Below are 21,112 nucleotides of genomic sequence, written 5' to 3'. Positions count from 1 at the left end.
AAGTCACCTCTCTCGGGACCACCAAGCGCACCCGCGAGACATGTGTCCGTGTTGAGTGTGTCCCATTGCGCACGGTGACCAGTTTTTTGGTTCAGAAAGGCCAAAAAATATAAGATCGCGACCACGAAAGATGGTAAGTAAAGTGCGGCGACGGACCAAGTGACTCGAATGTGGGGGTTGATTGCGGACGCGAGACGGGTTCAGGGTGAACGAGAGGGAACGAGACGTCATTACGATACGATGGACACGATAGACCGCGTAGGATTGTGTGGAACGATTGGAAAATTAATACATATTTGAAAAATATATATAGTATCTGTGGTGAAAGTGTTTTTTCCGATGATTTCACGCTAATTGTTGTTGGTGCGTTCTCGTTGAGAACGAAGGGTGAAATAGAAAATCATCGTGTGTTTGCTTCGATACTAGTTGTGTTCCGGAGAATAGTTTTGAAAAATTCACAGTATTAAGGTTACTCCGTTGTGATCGAATTTTTGTTGAATTCCTTATGGAGATATAGTTGTATTAAAATTCTAAGTATTCTTCGTATGTAACAACGAATTATCGTTGCTCCATAGAAAGTTCATCCCGCCTAAAGATTTCTCCTCAGTCCAAGTCGTTCTTGGAACCCAAAAAATCATTGCTCGTCTCGATGAGGCAATTCTTTCTTAGAGAAAATCGCTTTGAGCTTTTATTCAACGTGTAAAGGGCCCATTGTGCCCCAAACGTCCCGAAAAACATTTTCATTGTGGAATTTTCGAGTTGTGCCCCGACTTCACTTTCGTTTTTGCAAAACATCGTTTCCACTGGTGAGCTTACTGCTTGGTATTTACATGTACGGTCGCATCCACAGCCTCGCAAGAATTAATACCGAGATACAAGCATCAGCCAGCTGTTAGCGCGCGAAATATCAAAGGTTATCATTGTTCCTTAACTTGAAATCCACCTTTCTGGAGCCTCCGTTTCCCAACCGTCAATCTCAAACATTGAACATCATCGATAGCGTCGTAGCCCGGAGCATGGAGAAAAATCGTTTTCGAAAGAATGAGGTTACGACGTGTCACAAGAATCTTAAGTAAGATGAAGTTTCTTGAAGTAAATGGAATTTGTGATTGCGATACGTTTGAGAGTAAAATAATGTTATTGCGAATAAAATTTCTGTAAAATTTTAATTAGAAAAATGTAACTCTATTTTGTTATATTTTTATATTTTTCGTAACAATTTTTTTAAGTCTTTGAGTATTTGGAAATTAATTGTTATAACAAGAAAAATGTCCGACGAAAATTCAGGAAAAAAATATTTCTCCCACGCAAATTATACAGCTGTTCGAATTATAATTTTCTCCAAGCTACGATTATTCAAATCGATTGTATTAATACCCATATACGTATCTCCTATTTACTATGCGTTTAGGTAAAGGCAGCTCTCCGGTCACGTAATATAGAAATTTTTAGCCGCGAAAGGTCAACAGTGTAATTTTGTCATAAAAAAAAGATACCGTGCCATCAAAATATTCGTACGTCATTAGAAACTTCATCGCATCGATGACGTAATTTCTTTTATGGTTTCTTCTTCAATTCGATGTTAAATTATGGTCTGTCACTAGTGACCGTATGTATACGCGTCACTTTAAGATATAGATGTAACAGTTGCTCAAGAGTTTCAATAGATGAAAGATTCATCTTTTAATTATATCTTAACACGTTTAACGTATTTGAAGCTTTTTTACTTGGTTAAAAAAAGCGAACAGTTGAATACATCGATCAAAGAGTTAGAAGCGTGAAATTGCCGTGAACATTAGACTATTACCCGCGTCATTGATTTAGAAATTAATTATCCCGAGGAATACCTGGTTGAATCGCTCAATTGAAATTCGCTCATCGACTGAAAGACTGATTGCTATCTGTACAGGTTTCTAGCTCAGTGATGCGTCGATATGACGCGTTGGTCAGTAAAATTCACTTGTCGGCGTCAGTCGGGGCAGAAAACCAACATATATCAATCTCTCGCCTATTATGTAGCCGCAGATTTTCCTAATTAATGCCATCCTTGCGTAGAAACGTGATTTCCTTCGATATTTCTTTTCACGAATGCAACAAGGCCGTGGAACTCTAACCTATCGTCATTTATTAATCATTCAAACAACTTCATTAAGCTATACAGAATAATTCCGTGAAAAAATTTTTGAATACATAGTGAACGACGAAAAAAATAGTTTGACCAGGACCGTTTCATAACGTTATACAGTCATGATTGATTTCACAATTTTCCTTTTAAAAGTCTTCACGAACTTGAGAAGTATCAGCTGTATCAGAACTTTCAACCATAACTTAAATTAAATAAAAATATACTACCTTGCGAAAACGTGTTTGGTAAACAGTAGCATACAGTAACAAACGTAAAATTGGTCGTAACCTATCGCATAATATTCGTGGTATCGTTTAATAGGCTAATAAACTGAGGAAGTGCGTAACGCGTCGGAATGCGATAAAAAGTTCTAGATTTGTATTTTGTTGCGTAGAATAAGAAGTTACTAATAAATGTTACATATTTTTGCATTTATAGGAAATTTAAAACATGCACAGAATGCACATGATATGCAAAGATAGATGAGATATCTGAAAGGTAGTACTCGTTACGATCTTTAATGGGTGAAACGAATCTCTTCTTAGATTTCATTCCTGCGGCTGAATTCATAAAAATAGGAATTTGCATAAACATCCGCAGTTTACCGACTTAACATTCACTGAGTTGCCAATGTGTTTGTACTTCGGTCACAGTTTCGTGAGAGCTATGAACTTATTCGACAAATGATTTTTCCAAGATCTGCATCGTCAATATGACGCAAAAGCCACCATGATTGCCACAAGAATTACGAACAATTACGAAAATTGATTAATTCATCGTTTGCCAATCGCTCGATTCGTTCTGTGACGTTAAAATGATGAATTGATTATGTGACTTGCCTCTGAGACGTGAGACGCGAACGTGATTTAGTCTATCAGAAGACTTCGATTCCTTCGAATTAGCATCTTTCATTATGCTACGGTTTGACAGAATTCCTTTTTCCATGCTACCACTCGACCATAATCACGATTTATCAAGAGATCTATCATCGACGACTAATCTGTCGAAGCTGACATTTATAACCAATGACGAACAATGCCTCGCTGGAAGCGATAATCAGGTGATCTTTCATAGAACTGACATTTGCTCCCAGGGAACAATTTTTTTGCACTCATTGTCCGTTTCAACTGTTTGTATTTCTTATCTGGTGACTCTTGCGTAGTGAATCGTGGTTGCATTTTCCGCTCCCACGCCTACAGAGGTTTCCAGTCCCTGTTTCCGCAAGTTCTTGCCTGAATTTCAATTCCTTTGAATACTAATATCGCAAGTTTAGTACAACTTACAACCGATGGTACCCTGTAGAATGTGCAATCAAACTAACTAATCCAAGACAGTACCATTCAACAGATTACAATAGTTCACGAAAGTATTTGAGCAAACGTATTTTAGCGAACAAAACTTATACATATATAATATTTTAAAATTTTATTAACACTGTAACAAGAAACACTTCTTTTATATTAATTAAATATGAAAACAATCAGAAAACTACATCCTGTAATTACTCTGTCAGTACATTTCCAGATATGTTTCAACATATCAGGTAGTAACACCTGATTGCAGTGCTAATGAAATTTTAGAATATTTCATATAATTATCCGGGTGAGCTATTATATATTTGTCAATCGAAGTTTAAAGTTTACCACAGTGTTCATGATGGGAACAAGATCGACTGTTGGTCGACGTGACCACTGACCAATGTCAAAAAGCATAGCAAATAGAAGCAGAGAAACCACAAAGCGAAGATCAATGATAGTTGGTCTCAGATGGGGCAATTGACATCTACCGCAAACAACTTTCATATTCTCAAACGACTGCTATTGAACCACCGCCCCGCTCTTTTGTGCCCTGATAATGTTCTCGTGTTTGAAGTTTAGTGCCTTCATATATCCACCTGTCCGTGCTCCCTCTGTATGCCGTAATACAGCCTTGATGAGAAGGATGAGCGTCTAGCGTCTGAATTCCACGCGTTCTTTTCTCCAAGCATCATCTGAGAGATTTCAATTAGAGACCTCATGTGGGTGGGTGTTGGATTTTGCTCGGCAGGATCGATGGTTGCATTGCACGCCAGATTTAGTGTGAACTATGAAGTCATTGGTATTGGGCATTATCATTATCCGAGACGTTGGACATTAATTCGACAAGAAATGTTATGGTAATTTAGCAAAATTTTATAGATATTATATGACAATGGCAGGCCATATTTTATAACACACCTTATAACGTAATTTCAACGCTGAGTAGATCGTGGAATTGAAACAGTAAACGGTATAAGTGCTTACAAGTAGAGATATACAGTGAAAACAAAAATTCATTTCTGTTAATTTTGACACTTACGCCATTTATCGCTTGAACGTTATGGGGTTTCAATGTTTGCCAATTTCACAGACTCAGGAAAATAAATGGTAAAAATTTTGTCTGGCTTCCATTTTCTTCAATCACAATTTAGTTGGCAGATAATTTATATTTTATCTTCAAAAGGAAAAAACATTTTTTATTTTTGGTACACTTACAACATTTACCGTCTGAAATATTTAAATAAAAAAATTAAAGAATTATGATTTTGTCACGATAATTAATCTTGTATTCGCTTTAATTAATAAAACTCGTCTCTTCTCCCGGTTATGTCATCTTATTGCAAGTTTATTGCAACTTTTATGATTGGAAAGTTCGAGCGATAAATTAACAGGTGTTAAATTCGATAGGGAAGAGTACATTCATCGCCGGAGGAGCGTCAATTTTTGTTGTAACTGTCGCGACTAGTGGTTATTGCCACGTTAAAGAACGAATGTTAGCGCTGTGTTAATAATGTCAGATTATATATCCTTCGAGAATGACTACATAACGAAATATCGCGTAACAACTCTTACAATTTTGCAACGGGAATGTAAAACATGTAACAAATGTATAAATCGAAGTAAACGTCACTTTAAATATACATACCTTTGTATCTAATTCTCCACATCACCACAATTAATTAGCTCTTCAAGTGTAATTTAATCGCAAGGAACTTTTTAACTAGCTTCGATTGACAGTTTCTTTAGCAACATTCTTTTTCAGCGACTTCATTTTCGATATCTTGAAAAAATATCAATTAAACGAGGACTTTTGTATCTCTAAGAGATTTTGTAATAATTTGGAAATAATTTTGTATCGACGGCATAACCAAAAGAGTATCGTCCATAAGATTCAGAGGATCGTGAATAATCATTTTTGCGTCGGCCGATCGAACATGAGATCGTCGCTATGGCATTTTGATTGCGTAACGATCGGCCATGGCTGGACCAAATTGACCAATAAATTTCACGATGATCCATGCTCTTTCACATAAGAACGATAAATAATTGTCGGCTCTTCCTTCTACTTTTTCTTTCTGTTTTTATTTTTTTTCTTTTCATCTGGCCCGATCGCAATTTCTGTTCCTTTTTTGTATATCGTCCGAGACGAGATCCAGCGGCCAAGTTATAACTTTGTTTACGTAATAGTTATAACACTTTTTCCTGCGATCTTCAACCTTTTCTCAAAAGGGATTCACAGGTAGCTTTCTGTTCGGCAATTCGTGACTCGTGGAGCATAACATACTCCGATTCCTTCGATTGCGTCAGTGAACGTTAGTTAGAACAACGATATCGTCTATGGTGAACGAGGCAACACTTATAGAGACGACACACTATGCTTATTTATTAAATGTTTTGTGAATTTATCCATGAGTTAAATTTATAATCAAACGAAGATAATGTACATTAATAAGATTTATTAAGGATATCTAATATTTATTCTAAATGAAGACTAGGAAGGAAAGACAAGATAAAGTAACTTCTTCCATTTTTTACACAGGTGCAGGTTTTAAATATTCACTATGTTTTTTTCATATAATCAATCCCATGTTACGAAAATTGTCTTTTTATTTATTATATATTTAAGCGTATATTTATCCATCTTTTTTATAACTTTAGATATATTATTCGTTATTAAGATATTGTTACAATATAAAAATGTCGTTTGTTAATAATCATACCTTTAGTTACTACAAAACCAACTATATAACTGATATAACAATTTTTTAAGCCTTTTATATTAAAATATTTCCTTTTTTAAGATACAGTAACACTAAAATAAGAAAAATTGACAAGAATGTACTTATCGTGTTTTCTCCTGTAATTATCAAATGAAACACTGCACCAAAAAGTTTTGTACACACTATATACTACATACAAAGGATGAAAAGTCATGAATTTCCAAAGAAAACATTCGGTTATAAAAACGTTCATTTGTATTGAAGAAACGTTATTGTCTCAAGAGTTGAAAGGAAATGTTCTTACTCATTTTCCTCGACAGGATCGTATGATAAAAACGCTTGTCGCTGAATGTCATTTGCATCCTCGTATAAACGCTATCGCAGAGAGCAGTAGAACACCGGCGATTTTTTTCTCGTCCCAATAGAACAAAGCCGATCTTTGTTATGGTAATTAGTAAAAGTACGCGAACATTTCGTCGTGTCATCGTCCTCCAATTTTTTTCGCTGCATTCCTCCTTGATTTTGCGATGGTTGCATGCATTGTTACATGGGTGGGGAGATACGAGCGAACTGTGGCGTACCGTACTTTCTCCGGAGACGTACTTCTTTTCGCGCATCGTGACGCGTGACAGTGGCCTGCCCTGTTTAATTCATCGGCACGAGCCACGAGAGAAATTCGTCACGTAGTAGCCTAAAGTGGTAGTTTGTGCGATCACGAAGACAATGAGGGTGATTACGAATCTACTTTATTCTTTCGTTACTCCTTTGACTTTGGAAAGGCTGCTGGATTGTTCAAATTTTTCCGAGAACGTTGAAACCTATTAGACTGTAAGATTAAGGCATATGCCCCATTTTTGAAGTTATGCTTCATTTATATTAGCTATTTCGTGGAAGGATCAAGAAGGAATTTTTTAAATCTAAATAAGTATCAATAATAATAATAATAATAGAGAAATCTGAATAAGAAGAAAGTTTGTGTGGCAGATGTTGAATATAGAATTAATAGGTGAATATCTTTGAGAATAAAGTTATAAATGATAAAATGCACCTATGACTAAAAGTGGAGCATTCTTTAAATAAAAATATAATTTTATGAAATGTATGCGCGTATGGGATCGAAGGAAGAGATTACAGATATTGCTCGGTCAGAAATGTCCTATTAATCTTTACCGTAAACCTGGCCGTAAATTAAAACTGTCTAAAGCAGTAATTGGCAACCTTCTGTTTTCATAATGTTGGCAATTTATGTATACTCATTTATTTGTCAAATAAGGCACTTAGGTAATGTGCATCGACATCTTCTAATTGTACAGTGACACGGACCGATAATAACAAGACTTGATGTAATTGCTATTAATTTTCTTCAACGTAAGACAATACTTCAACACTTATTAAAATAACCGCTTTGCTAACTTAAACCTCCTACTGTTTAATGTTTTTACTTTCAATAAAAAAAATTGTATAGCTTCTAAATGATTAAGTTGTTACATACCTAAACAATTCAGATATTACGAATCATTACTTCCATTATCTATTTATTTAATGGCAGGATAATTAAAACGCGATAAGGTATCACGCGAAACTAAATCGAAAACCATCCACGAGCATCCGTCATGCATTAATTAAACTCAATTTATACCTGTTCCGCTTATAACTCCACTTAGTCTTCTTTTCTGCTCTCGTGAAAATGATTTCCCTTCTACCCGGTTGCCATTTTCGTTGTTCGCCGCGCGAGTTACGACAAACCTCGATGGATACGCCACGATGTTTCTTTCTTCGTTTAATAAGTACTCGCATTAGCAGTGCACGAAGCAGAATAATTAGAAAGCCATATTCTCGAAGACGCGTTGCTCAGACTTTATTAGTACAGGTAAAGATGCAACCCGCGCTTTCGCTATTATGCAAGATGTCATTTTTGCTCGTATCATAGTTGATCTAGCCGTTTGTCTATTGAACGGAACTCGTCTGTCCGATTCAAATCAACCGAAGATAAATCATCCGGTTATAATGCGATAAATGGGTGTTCGATCATAAAAACTTCAAAGCGAAATTATGTTTCTGATATTTTATGTTGCCTCTTGAATGATATCATAGATATTATTACTCAACGTTTACCATTCATGAATAATTATGAATCTTCTTAAAAATGCAAATATGTATTAAATATCTAAAAGATTTGAAGGGTACCATTGAACTACAATCACTCGCGAAAGAACTTGAGCCCATGTAGTCGTGTTTCAATTCATATGCTATTGGAATTTCAAAAATATTTCAATGACATACATAGTGTATTCATACAAATTTTCTATAAAGTTTCTATAAAGTTTTCTATATATTTGTAAAAGTTTTAATGTAATATTTTCATGAGCCATCGTAGTTTCGAATCTTCTTTCGAGAATCTTTTGTCGGTGTGAACGGTGAACCAAGTAACCAAATGCAGCTGTAGGCAGTTCTAGCTATTACGACACAATTTTGCACCTGAAGCCGCGCGAACTGCTGACCCATAGGAAACTGTTGTCATATTGGTTTCTCATTAGAACCGAAGACGTTCTAGACGTACAGTTTGCAACTTTCCCTAGGTGCAAATAAAACGTTGACGGGGCTACTAAGATGTGGCTAATTGTTTGCACTATTCATCCTTGCACCTGAATATCTTTTAAAGCTTTGCTAGTATTAATCATAGAATTTCTCGCTAGCCCGACATAATTACTTCTACGCTATGGAGGTTGCATAATGTAAATTAATGGAACATTATAAATCAGAAAGTTAGAACGGTACTATTTTAATAATAATAATGAAACATCATTCATTATGTTCTTTAAGTTAAACCTCTTGACACAAGCGGCTCGATATACATTAAATATTTCACCAGATGCTGCCTATATTATCTTCTTTTCTGCAGAAACAATGTTGTATAAGAAATTTCTCAAGTCACGAATATCCCCAGAGGTTAAGGAGGCTTGATTTCGCAACCTCACCGACAAGGATTGATCGTACTAAAAGTACAGAAATTGTACTAAAAAGAAAATATAATTTTCGTTCACAAAGTACTGCAGAGGAAAGTTTGTCTATGCAAAATGTCGCGAATAAAAATTATAACCGATTTTCTAATTACTTAAAAATAATCATGAATGGCAAACGTGTTTCTTTACATAAATTATAGTACTTCTAAGAATTACGAAGGATATTGTTGAAATCCTTGTTGAAGTCAAGGACTAGTTCATTAGCAGTATCCGAGAAGAGTGAAACGAAAGCGTGAGACCTCAAAATTTCTCAAGAAACGGTAACCTTGCGATCTGTATCGGTTGTTCCGCAAATCTAGCCGTGACACCACTTATACATCAGTAGCCTTTCACATACTGACGAAAGAGATTCTCTCCCCATAGCCCGCGCGATTCTCCTATATAAATTATACGCCTAAAGGTCACTGGACGTTTCTTCGAGCCAGAACCATCATTCGTAGCGGCGCTCACGATGTCGTAAACGGATAAGACGGTTTTAAATTTCTGGGCAACGAAGCTTCCATCAGCTTTCTCTGATTTATGACGCTTATTCAATCAACGAAAGATAATTACGTCGGATGGTAGCATTATTATGATCAGATCGAATTAATTCGAAACATTCAATAGTTTATTGCAAAGATACATACATACAAAATATGACAATAAACACTTTTCAACGATGTAAAATCACGCGGTCAAATGGGCATACTCCTCGCGTAGGATATTGACTGTATTAAAAACAGCTAATAAATAACGTACGCTATTTTAAGTATGAAACTAATTAACGAGAGAAGGAAAATAAGAATCGCGACGTGAATTAGAATAGTGAAGTTAAATGCGCACATGTGAAGTTTATCATATGATGGTTGGTTAAACTCAGGGACAGAAAATATTAGGGTTAGAAAGCATCTTCAGCCTGGATAGGACATTGATCAAAAATTCCAAATGACAGGTTTTGAAGATTAAGTACATAATGATCAATGACATGCTGAATGCTGTATCTCGCACGAACGAACCTTTCACGATCACTAGTGTATCACACAAGATGTATCGTAGTCGAGACAGGTTATGTAAGTTCTTGGTTAAGGCGTGAGATAATCCCACGAAGACAATCTTCGATATATCATGGCCAATTGCGTGGCAATCCATGATCTAATACATATATTTCGAATTCATTCAGGTTAATAATTGAGATCATTATTGTACATTTATGTGTGAGATGTTTGATTTATATGAAAGATAATAATGACATGTATTTTCTGATTCAGCGAATCTTGTGGATTGCCACAATAGTGGCAGTGCTCTCCACATACCATGCGCAAGCATCGAGTGAGAAGAGCAAAAGGGCGATAGCAAGCAATGGAGGCTATATCTATGAGCCACCAAATGAAATATTCACGCTACCCCCGAGGTAAGAATTGATTGCAAAATTTTGTGTAAAACATTGTACGATCATTTACATAATTACTCGAACAAATGTACACACAAGTAGCTTTAACATTTTGGCTACAGTAGTCAGTTATACAAATTTTCCACAGACCAACGTCAAGACCACCGACAGCAGTGACTCATGGATATCCAACATCGCATGCATCATCAAGCACACTGCGTCCTGTAACAACGGCACCATATACCTATCCAACACCACAAAAATTCACAACGTCACGCACACCATCTTATCCTTATCCAACTCCATCACAGTAAGAATTGATCGAAAATTCATATTAGAACATGATGCGATTATTCTAGATGTAAATTTGATATAAATTTAAATCATAATGTATATACCACAATTATCTCACAGACCAACAAAAAGTCCACCATCAAAGACTACAGGATATTATTACGAAACACCTAGTAGGCCATATACGCCACCTCAGACAACATCATATGTTCCACCAAGGACTGATCGTCCTGCAACAACACCAGAACTTTCACCTCGGCCGACTTCACCACCGCAGTAAGCATTTGTAGAAACTTGAATTTAGAAAATTGTAAAGAACTTGATATCATTAGACTGATGAAACTATAATTTGTAGGACAACTTTTAATAAAATCATCATTTATGAATACACTTTCTTACAGAAGGCCAACGATAAGAACATCTCCAGGGTATAATTATCCAACACCTGAAAATCCATTTACGCTGCCGCCTCAACGACCGCCTCCACGCCCTCAACCACCCAGAACCCCAGCACCACCTCCACCTTTCCCACCACAAACACCAAGACCTCCATCTCCTCCGCAGCCACCACGACCTCCAACTCCACCACCATATGTACCTCCATCTCCTCCACAACCACCAAGACCTCCAACGCCACCACCATATGTACCACCATCTCCTCCGCAACCACCGCGACCACCGACGCCACCACCGTATGTGCCACCATCTCCACCACAAACACCAAGAACACCACCAACTGGTTACACTTATAAAACACCATCACACCCATTTACATATTCACCTCCTACACCATCACGGCCTTCAACACAACCACCAAGGACACCACCGCCTGGACCACCATCAACTGGTTACACTTATCAAACACCATTTACACATCCACCGCCAAGACCTTCAACACAACCACCAAGAACACCACCACCTAGACCACAGACACCTTATTTGCCTCCAACACCACAACCTCCAAAAACACCAGCACCACCACCACCTTTTCCTCCACAACCACCACAAACGCCAAGACCTCCATTACCTCCGCAGCCTCCTCAACCTCCAAGGCCACCTTCTCCACCACGACCACCCGTGACACCACCACCTAAACCACCAACACCATATTTACCTCCTTCGCCGCCACAACCACCAAAGACCCCACCACCTTTCCCAACGCAACCACCACAAACACCAAGACCACCTTCACCCCCACGGCCGCCTCAAACTCCAAGACCACCTACATCTGCACCGGGCTATCTGCCTCCCGTACCACCTACGCCTCCACCAAGACCACCGCTTCCGCCACAGCCACCAAGGCCTCCAACTCCACCACCATATGTACCGCCATCTCCTCCACAACCACCAAGGCCTCCAACTCCACCACCTAGGCCCCCAACTCCACCACCTAGGCCCCCAACCCCACAACCATATTTACCCCCATCTCCTCCACAGCCACCAAGACCTCCAACTCCACCACCATATGTACCTCCATCTCCTCCACAACCACCAAGACCACCAACTCCACCACCATATGTACCTCCAACTCCGCCACCTAGGCCTCCAACCCCACAACCATATTTACCCCCATCTCCTCCACAGCCGCCAAAACCTCCAACTCCACCACCATATGTACCTCCATCTCCACCACAGCCACCAAGACCTCCGACTCCACCACCATATGTACCTCCATCCCCTCCACAGCCACCAAGACCACCAACCCCACCACCATATGTACCTCCAACTCCGCCACCTAGGCCTCCAACCCCACAACCATATTTACCCCCATCTCCTCCACAGCCGCCAAAACCTCCAACTCCACCACCATATGTACCTCCATCTCCACCACAGCCACCAAGACCTCCGACTCCACCACCATATGTACCTCCATCCCCTCCACAACCGCCAAGACCACCAACTCCACCACCATATGTACCTCCAACTCCACCACCCAAGCCTCCAACCCCACAACCATATTTACCCCCATCTCCTCCACAGCCGCCAAAACCTCCAACTCCACCACCATATGTACCTCCATCTCCTCCACAACCACCAAGACCACCAACTCCACCACCATATGTACCTCCAACTCCGCCACCTAGGCCTCCAACCCCACAACCATATTTACCCCCATCTCCTCCACAGCCGCCAAAACCTCCAACTCCACCACCATATGTACCTCCATCTCCACCACAGCCACCAAGACCTCCGACTCCACCACCATATGTACCTCCATCCCCTCCACAGCCACCAAGACCACCAACCCCACCACCATATGTACCTCCAACTCCGCCACCTAGGCCTCCAACCCCACAACCATATTTACCCCCATCTCCTCCACAGCCGCCAAAACCTCCAACTCCACCACCATATATACCCCCATCTCCACCACAACCACCAAGGCCTCCAACTCCCCCACAACCGCCAAGACCTCCAACTCCTCCACAACCACCAAAGCCTCCAACTCCACCGCCTTACCCTAAACCATCAACGCATGGAGGCTCGTACTTACCTCCAGACGATCAGACTACTCCAAGATATACCACTGTCCACACAACACCAAGTCCATTCCCACCAACACATAGAACTCCATTTACTACCTTGTCCACATCTAGTATACCTTATCATCCAACAGTACCGAGTACGCGACCTCCGCCATACCTCCCACCCTCTTCTCCCACTACGCCACGTGTTACGGTAACTCCACCACCTCCACCAACTCCAATTTACACTCTCGTACCAACATCGACTATCTACACTGCCCCACCAACTGGTAGGCCAGCTCCACCACCAACTTTACCACCAACCACGAAGAGGCCTATTGGTTATTTCTACGATGTACCAGAGAATCCACTGGAATTACCACCCTTCTTTCGATGAAGACGGGCAATATTTTTGCCCTCTTTTTTGTAATTTTTAAATGTATAGTATACAAAGCTATTTATGGATCACCATAGGAAATGATAAGCAATCTGTAATCGAAAAGTGGGTGAAAACGATATGACAGGTTTGCTGTATATATTATATCCAGTAGCTTGTACTATATACGTTTAACTAGAATGGTAATTATTGTAAGTGTAACGAATGCTTCGAACAAAGTCGTAAAGTAGTTTACAATGAAATGATTGGAATAATAATAATTGATTTAAAAAGCTGATGATGCTGTGTTACATTTGTGTAAGAAAAATACAGTGAATATAAGATAAAATGGATGCACATAACTTTGTACATCTGACACACGCATATTACAAAAGAAATAAAAAATTTATATAAAAAATAGCTGTCGTTTCGTGTTTCATTTCACAAAATTAAAATATATAGAAGATAGAAACCAGTCGTGACATATGATAAATACTTCTGTCATATTACTTGATCGTTTCGATGTAACATTTTCGGAAGATCGAAAGTGAGGTACACCTGATTTGCCAGAGGGTCTTGAGAATCACCTTTTCGCCTACGACATCCTCTTCTCTCATGAATATTAACTCATGATTATGAAATGCATTCGAGAATTCAGAATAACGCGACTGGCTTGAACAAACACTATAAATCGAAAATAGTTTGCTGTTGCAATCAATCGAGAGTTATTTTACATCACAACAAGGTAATTACAGTGACTTTCCTTCCGCGTGAACCATGACGGAATGACGATAATAGTTGATGTGCTTAACCAGCCAGCATGACACCGTGACATTGGCATTCTCTTGCAGTATCGTGCAATAATATTTGACTCGAATCTCCTTGCGTAGTAAGTAGTCCATAACCTATCTCCTACTACCATAACAAGCCTCCCCCACGAACAAAGAAATTTTCTACGTTCATGATAGAATTCAAACAGTGAAAACTCCGTTGCGAGAAATGAGTGCTCGTTAGTTGTATATGGAACTTCGAAAGAATACCGTCTCGTGTTCTTGCGACACAGGATTTGCAAAACTATTTGTTGTTAGAAATTTTTAAACAATACTTCGATTGTTTGATTGAAAATCGTGCCCATTTTAATTACCATTTCGATTGTTGTATCGTTGATATTGGAATACTAATATTTTTTTAAATCTTCTTGTTACGTTTTATTTATATTTCTATTATGTCCACTTTATATTGATAAAGATCGTAATGATGTGGTAAAAAAATCCCTGAGTGTGCGAAAGATCGATCGATCCATCTCAAAAATGTCATGCGAATAATCAAAAGATGCTGGAAACAGGAAGAAGAACTGTAATTAATACGTCTCAGCTTGGACTTTATTCCGATCACGGTGATCGATACTATAGAAGTCGATACAGTTCTATTACGAGGAAATTTGTAATTGGAGTTATGGTGGTAGTGGCAGTGGCATTAGTAAGTATCCAACCGTAGTACCAATAAAAATCTTTTCAGTACTTAGTTCTCTCGTCAACCCTCTTAACTATTTCACATGTGAAATTTTATTAACAGACTTAAACAAGAATATATTTATTTTTTATAAATAAATAAATATCAATAAATAATATTTTTAATAAATAAATATACTCCCAATATAGTCCCATTTTTAGTATATTAGATTTCCTTTGCAAAAGCAATAGAAGAAATGTCTTATTTCTAAGATTATTATGTTGAAGATTATTAATAATTGAAGAGAAGAATTTTTTCCACAGTCCAAATAACATTCATTCCTGAAAGAATTAATGTTTCTAAATTTTTACCATCAATCATTTTTCTTTGTTTCCTCTTGTCAAAAAAATGTTGCATCCTCAATTGAACTAGTTATCGTATAAACTCAAACATTATAACACAATCTATTAGCATTACATATACTCGCTATGCAAACAGTAGCACACTGCTCACCTATATATCGTATTATTTGCTTTAAAGAGTATTGGTTTCTTTTACGCGATCCTCTTACAAAAGCTATTCATCTCACAAGGAATCGTTTCGTGTACCTATTGCCACATCGAGTAAGTTCAATGACTCACCCCGCGTGATCGAGAAACATTACATATCGATCATTAACAGTGCATTACGTTCTACCGCGTTCAAACGCTACTGTCTGCATAGCTGTAACACTTACGATGATTTTTTAATGAATACCAAACTATGCGCGAACAATATATCAATTAATAGTACTTAATGCATTCATACCAGAAATTGGATTCATTGCAACGTAAGAAATGTGATTTTCTAATTGTTTTAATAGAAAGTTGATTTTCATGTTTTTACTTAATTCGAAATTTGTTTTATAATTAGATTATGAATGTTTATGCATTCATAAGTGCACTTAAAAATGTAAAAATCTAAAAAATAATTATTAGAATATTTAGTGGGTAAAACGAATTCCTATTTAGTTTCATTTCTTTAGTTATGTTTATACAAGTTTGGAATTGCATAAACATCCGCGATCTCTTTATAACTGATTCAAAATGTGATTAATTGTAAAATTAAAGCAACCTGACAGAAAGTAAGCGTTTAACTTTGCAATAACAAATGTTTCGTTAAAAGTAAAGTTTTTGTCACTCGGCGCCTTAATGAGACGCCATTGTGGTGAACAATAAGCGCAATTACATTTCACGAGTTTTCTCCCATGATTAATGCAACAGGTACAGGTAGCAGAGTTAAAAATCACAATTTCACCGTGAATCTCGCCGCAACAGATTCGCATGCATGGCAAACCAAGCGTCTCAAAGAAGATTTCTGCGTGCTTCACATATAGGGCGTTAACTGTGTTTTGACACGAATTAACGTGCGCCGAGACTGGTTCCCGTTTAGGCTTCATGTATAAACGAAATCTAGTGAAGAAATGTCCTTTCTTGCGAACAGGATACCAGTTCGGTTTGAATTGAGAAGTGAACTTCCCAATACCTTTTGTGTTGGAAAAAATCTAAAATTAATTTCACAAAATAAAATCAAATATTATTTAGTACATTATGAAAATATGCTTTATATGTTTAGAACAAGTTGAGAAAGATGAATTAATTAAAATTTAGTACAAATTTATCTTAACAATTTTATTCTTTCTCCTATTATAGGTCGGCATATTTTTATACGACTTCACATCCGCTTCATCAGTGAACAGCAAACTGAATCAGGAAACAAAGCATATGTACATCTTGCAAAATGCTCTTAAGAAACCTTCGAACTTTACGAAAAAATTGTTTAACTCGACTGTTCCGCCAGAAATGAATAGAACCAGTTCCATTTACATTCAAGATCGTTTAGACAATGATGGGAATCTGTTCCTTTACGATGAAACGACCGATCAGAAAGTAACTGACGCAGAATTTAAGTCTCAGAACCTGAATAACTTCAAGCTAAGGAAAAGAGTGCTGAAATCGGTGGAGAACAAGGTGGACGAGTCGGCAGAAGGGAAACAATTGTTCGACAATCATGCAATTGTTTATCGTGTGAGACAAAGGTAAAATATTGTCTACGTTACTCTTTATTGAAATAAGTGATTGTATTGTGGCCTTTTCTGTAACCTGACAACATAAATATGTAATGAAAATGTTCGATACGAGTTCTCAAGTCATCAAAGACGTCATAAACGAACTAATATTCATAGAGTTTCGCTTCAATCGTCAGGAATGAAGTCGAGGATTTCAATACGGTGTTACATAACGCTTACAAAACCCGTAACTGGGTTTTAAATGTCCGTTAAGTATTTATAATCGTCACATTTTTCCTTCGTTTAAAAGTTAATGAGCACCCTCTGTGACCTACGCACACACACGATTCGTATTCGATGGAAATATACATGAACTGATTATCTCAGTTTCATTATATCAGTGTTCCCTGCCTGTGCCTCAAGCCGGTAATAAATCAACATTACAGCCTACAGTATGTAAATCTTCAAGAAACACTTTCTACTCTTCAGCAACACTTCTTCTTCCCTCGAACATAGCTCTATTATCACTCACTTTGTTCTTACTTAATACGCATTACGTACACCAACGTAGGATCGCAAGTACTAATGAATCAAAATTTCAATCTCATTTATATATTACAAATCTTTTATTTCATTCGGCATAAATCTCTAGAATTGAAATTTGAGAACTAATTGGTAGAAAAAAGTGTCTGTGTGAAAAATGTTTTTAAATACACTTAAACAGGCACAAGTACCCAGAGTTGGAAGAAGATGGAAGTTCAGAGGAGAATCGACCTCTTCCTTTTCATTGGGAATTGAAGACACCACAACCAACTGCCTTTAAACGTCCAAGATACCCTCAACTCACCCAGTACAGATATCCATACGCCTCTAGAAATATTCAGGATATCATCAAATATCTGACAAACGACGCTGACTTATCAAATAGAGGCATCAAGTTCACTGGCGTGTACGTGAATCCAAAGAAATACGATTTGTATCCTGGAGCAGGGGAGATGATGTCCAACAGCGATAGGTCGGAAGAAGATGAAACTCCATCTTATTCGTTAAACGAAGATCCGTTTTATCAGTACAAACCCAAACATCCGGCGGACGTGAATTTATTGGCCACGTCCAATGTCAGGTCTGTAGAAAAAGAATCTACGTATCATTGGTGGTTGGAAACTGGGCAAGCGGAAAGAATGCAGGTTTATTTGTCCTACATAAAGTTGATAGAACCACTCTAGTGGCAGAATTTTTAAAATAGGGCACACATATTGGAAATTATTGATTATTTACACACTTACAGATTGACAGAGGAGCAAGTAGAGTATGTCGTTTGCCTTTGTACCGTTCAGCTATTTTTCCAACTGCATATAGTACATACTGAAAAATCTGTTAGCTGAAGAAATTAATTATAAAATTATTTAACTATCGTAGTTGGACATCGATTTAAATATATTACAATAATTTCTTTAGCACAAACTATTGCATGTAAATAAAAAATATTATAGTATATTAAAAAATATTATACTTCTGAAAATATTGCACTTAGAAAATATTGAAATGCAATAAACTCTCTGGAATAAAAATGTTCTTAAATATGGAAAAGTGAAATCAGTTCGATTTTTCAGATTTTCACCGACAGGTCTTCACAGATACAACTACGATGCTTACGGACGGCCATCTAATTATTATAAACCGACGTCGATTGAAACCATGTACGAAAATCCAGCTTCCTATTCGAGTAATTATGGAAAGAAGCGGAAACCGCAACCGTTCAGTGTTATGTTGGACATTTATCCCATCACCGACATTGCAGAGCAAAATAAAAAGACAAACAGGCCGAAACAAGTGCCTATGGACGATTACGAAATGCGAAGACCGATTCAATATAGCAGAGGGCCGAGGTTTCATTCTCCACTCCCGCAATCATTGACGGGAATGTCTACTCACAATCAGGCAATGACTGACGAAGAAGAAAGACAGCAGATGATATTCCATTTGAATCTATATCCAAGGAAAAAAAGCAAGATGAGCAGGTGAAATTTTAAAATACATAAAACAAATTGATAACCATGTTGCGTTCTTTCAATGATATTAGATCCGGTTGTGTTTCTTATTCTTAACAAACTTCTTAAGTTTGAGGAAAACATGGAAGAATTGTTATTTGCGTGATTTCCCGTTTTAAATATACACTAAAGTATTTTTTGAAAAATAAAAAGTCCTTTCCCTTGTTCAAATAAGAGTAAGATTTGGACATAGAAACTTGAGAACCGCACCAGGATTAGACACTGCAAATTCATTTTTTTAAAGACAGCTTATTCTAGTCAAAATGGAATATATATTGACGTGCCAGAAATACGATATTTTTCTTAAGAAGTCACATTAAAATACAAAATAAATTATATTCAATTTTGTTCAGAATGAAACATAAATAACATTTCCACATTTCCGGCTCGGCGATTACGTAAAAATTTCTGTGTGCAAATTTTCCACCCACGGTGTCTACGTTCTTGTATCGAAGACGATCTTCCTTACTTTCGATTACATAAGACTCGAGGATCGCTTTCGCGAATCCACCTAGATTTATTCGCAATCGACGAAACGCGATTTCCTTGTAAACCATATCGTCCGATGGATCGTGGAACCGTTACAATGGCGATCGTGGCTTCGTTCTACGTTGGATTTATCTGCAGAATTGTCGGGAAGATCGGTAAATTCATGCGGAGAACTTTCACCGAACGTACGACGTCGATAGGTGAAAAAATCTTGTCGAAACTGTTCGACGACTCGTTAGAGACGACCACGTGAAATGTCATTGACTAAATTCAAGGTATAAACGATCAATTATTCCGAATGAAAATTATTCGTCGTAAATTCTCTTCAACGATCCTTGCAAGATTGCCTCCTGAAATGTATGCATTAATGTATTTTATTAACTGCGAAAAACGAACTGACATCAGTTATTGTCAGACGACAAGGATAAGATTAGATAACTAAAATAAAGAAGCATTGTTTGAAAACATTTTTCGAAAAATTTTAATGAAAATTATTCTATTTCTAACTACTACACTATATATTTTTAAATATAATTATTATAATAGCATTGTAAAAACAATACTTAAGCTTTATCCTTTGATTTTAGGTACGATATTATTCACAGATCGGAATCCATGGCACCAGAAGATCGACAACAATTCGTGGATAAAGTATGGTCACCTTTAGAAACGATAGCCAAACATTTAGCTGTAGAACAATCAAAGTTCATCGATCAGGATAATGAAAGATCTAATCTTGCTGCCACGCGATATCAAGAAACTTTTCTCGATAACAAAGACGAAGTAAAAAGATTACAAAAGACAAACGATTTTTCAAGATTAAGTGAGAACGAAAACCCGGACGAAACCATCACTGTCCCACCTAACCATAAATCAAGCATAGAGGAAGATTACGCTAGTACCGAAAAATACGAGTTCGAGGTTCAGAAAATTGTAGAAACTACCACGGAGAGTGAATCGAATGACTGTAATACGACTGTTATTTCAAAAGAAACCAAAATCAATAAAACTGAAACTATCGATAATTCAAAGGACATTGACACCGTTGAAGGATTTAAACAATTCAACGACAGTGTCTCTTAAAGAGACTGCAAGAAGAAACATACATTTCTGAGAAAGAAAAATAATAAATATTAAAAAGGATATGGTTGGTCAAGGTAGCTGCGTAATTGTAATAGAAAATTGTCTAAAATCACGCAACAAATACATTAGTGTTCTTTTTTTCTAAATATATTACGATTTCTAATTATATCCTCGAATGTAATTATAGATGTTGTCTGAACTAGACAATCATCAATCTCCTTGAGATTTCTTCGTATTTCCCACCAGAACAAATTATCTACCGAGCTCCACCTCGCCTTGACATTTTCGTCGAGGGCGTTCGAGAGTCTCTCAAGATCTTT

At 37.5% G+C, this 21,112-nt stretch overlaps 2 protein-coding genes across 7 annotated transcripts; both read left to right on the top strand.

The window, feature by feature from the left end:
* LOC105680981 (basic proline-rich protein) lies at positions 1 to 14,090 on the top strand. Of its 6 annotated transcripts, none has more exons than XM_033321734.1 (7): positions 1 to 133; positions 10,414 to 10,556; positions 10,684 to 10,845; positions 10,950 to 11,105; positions 11,231 to 11,360; positions 11,439 to 12,202; positions 12,371 to 14,090. In XM_033321734.1, the coding sequence occupies exons 1-7, from the start codon at positions 131 to 133 to the stop codon at positions 13,689 to 13,691; spliced, it is 2,679 nt and encodes an 892-aa protein (XP_033177625.1). In that variant the 5' UTR covers positions 1 to 130; the 3' UTR covers positions 13,692 to 14,090. The 6 variants fall into 6 exon arrangements, with proteins under 6 accessions (XP_033177625.1, XP_033177624.1, XP_033177623.1 ...); XM_033321732.1 differs by having other exon boundaries at positions 3 to 133; positions 11,439 to 11,602; positions 11,726 to 14,090; XM_033321731.1 differs by having other exon boundaries at positions 3 to 133; positions 11,439 to 11,955; positions 11,989 to 14,090.
* Positions 14,091 to 14,974: 884 nt separating this feature from the next.
* Positions 14,975 to 20,792, top strand: LOC100740347. Its single transcript, XM_003490934.3, has 5 exons — positions 14,975 to 15,149; positions 16,814 to 17,199; positions 17,894 to 18,292; positions 18,783 to 19,190; positions 20,297 to 20,792. The coding sequence occupies exons 1-5, from the start codon at positions 15,003 to 15,005 to the stop codon at positions 20,790 to 20,792; spliced, it is 1,836 nt and encodes a 611-aa protein (XP_003490982.1). The 5' UTR covers positions 14,975 to 15,002.
* Positions 20,793 to 21,112: the final 320 nt, after the last annotated feature.

Source organism: Bombus impatiens, unplaced genomic scaffold (genome assembly GCF_000188095.3).
Source record: "Bombus impatiens unplaced genomic scaffold, BIMP_2.2 scf_0487, whole genome shotgun sequence".
In the NCBI taxonomy this organism is placed as follows: domain Eukaryota; kingdom Metazoa; phylum Arthropoda; class Insecta; order Hymenoptera; family Apidae; genus Bombus; species Bombus impatiens.
The sequence above is the reverse complement of the archived record's forward strand: the minus strand, read 5'-3'. Positions and strand labels throughout refer to the sequence as shown.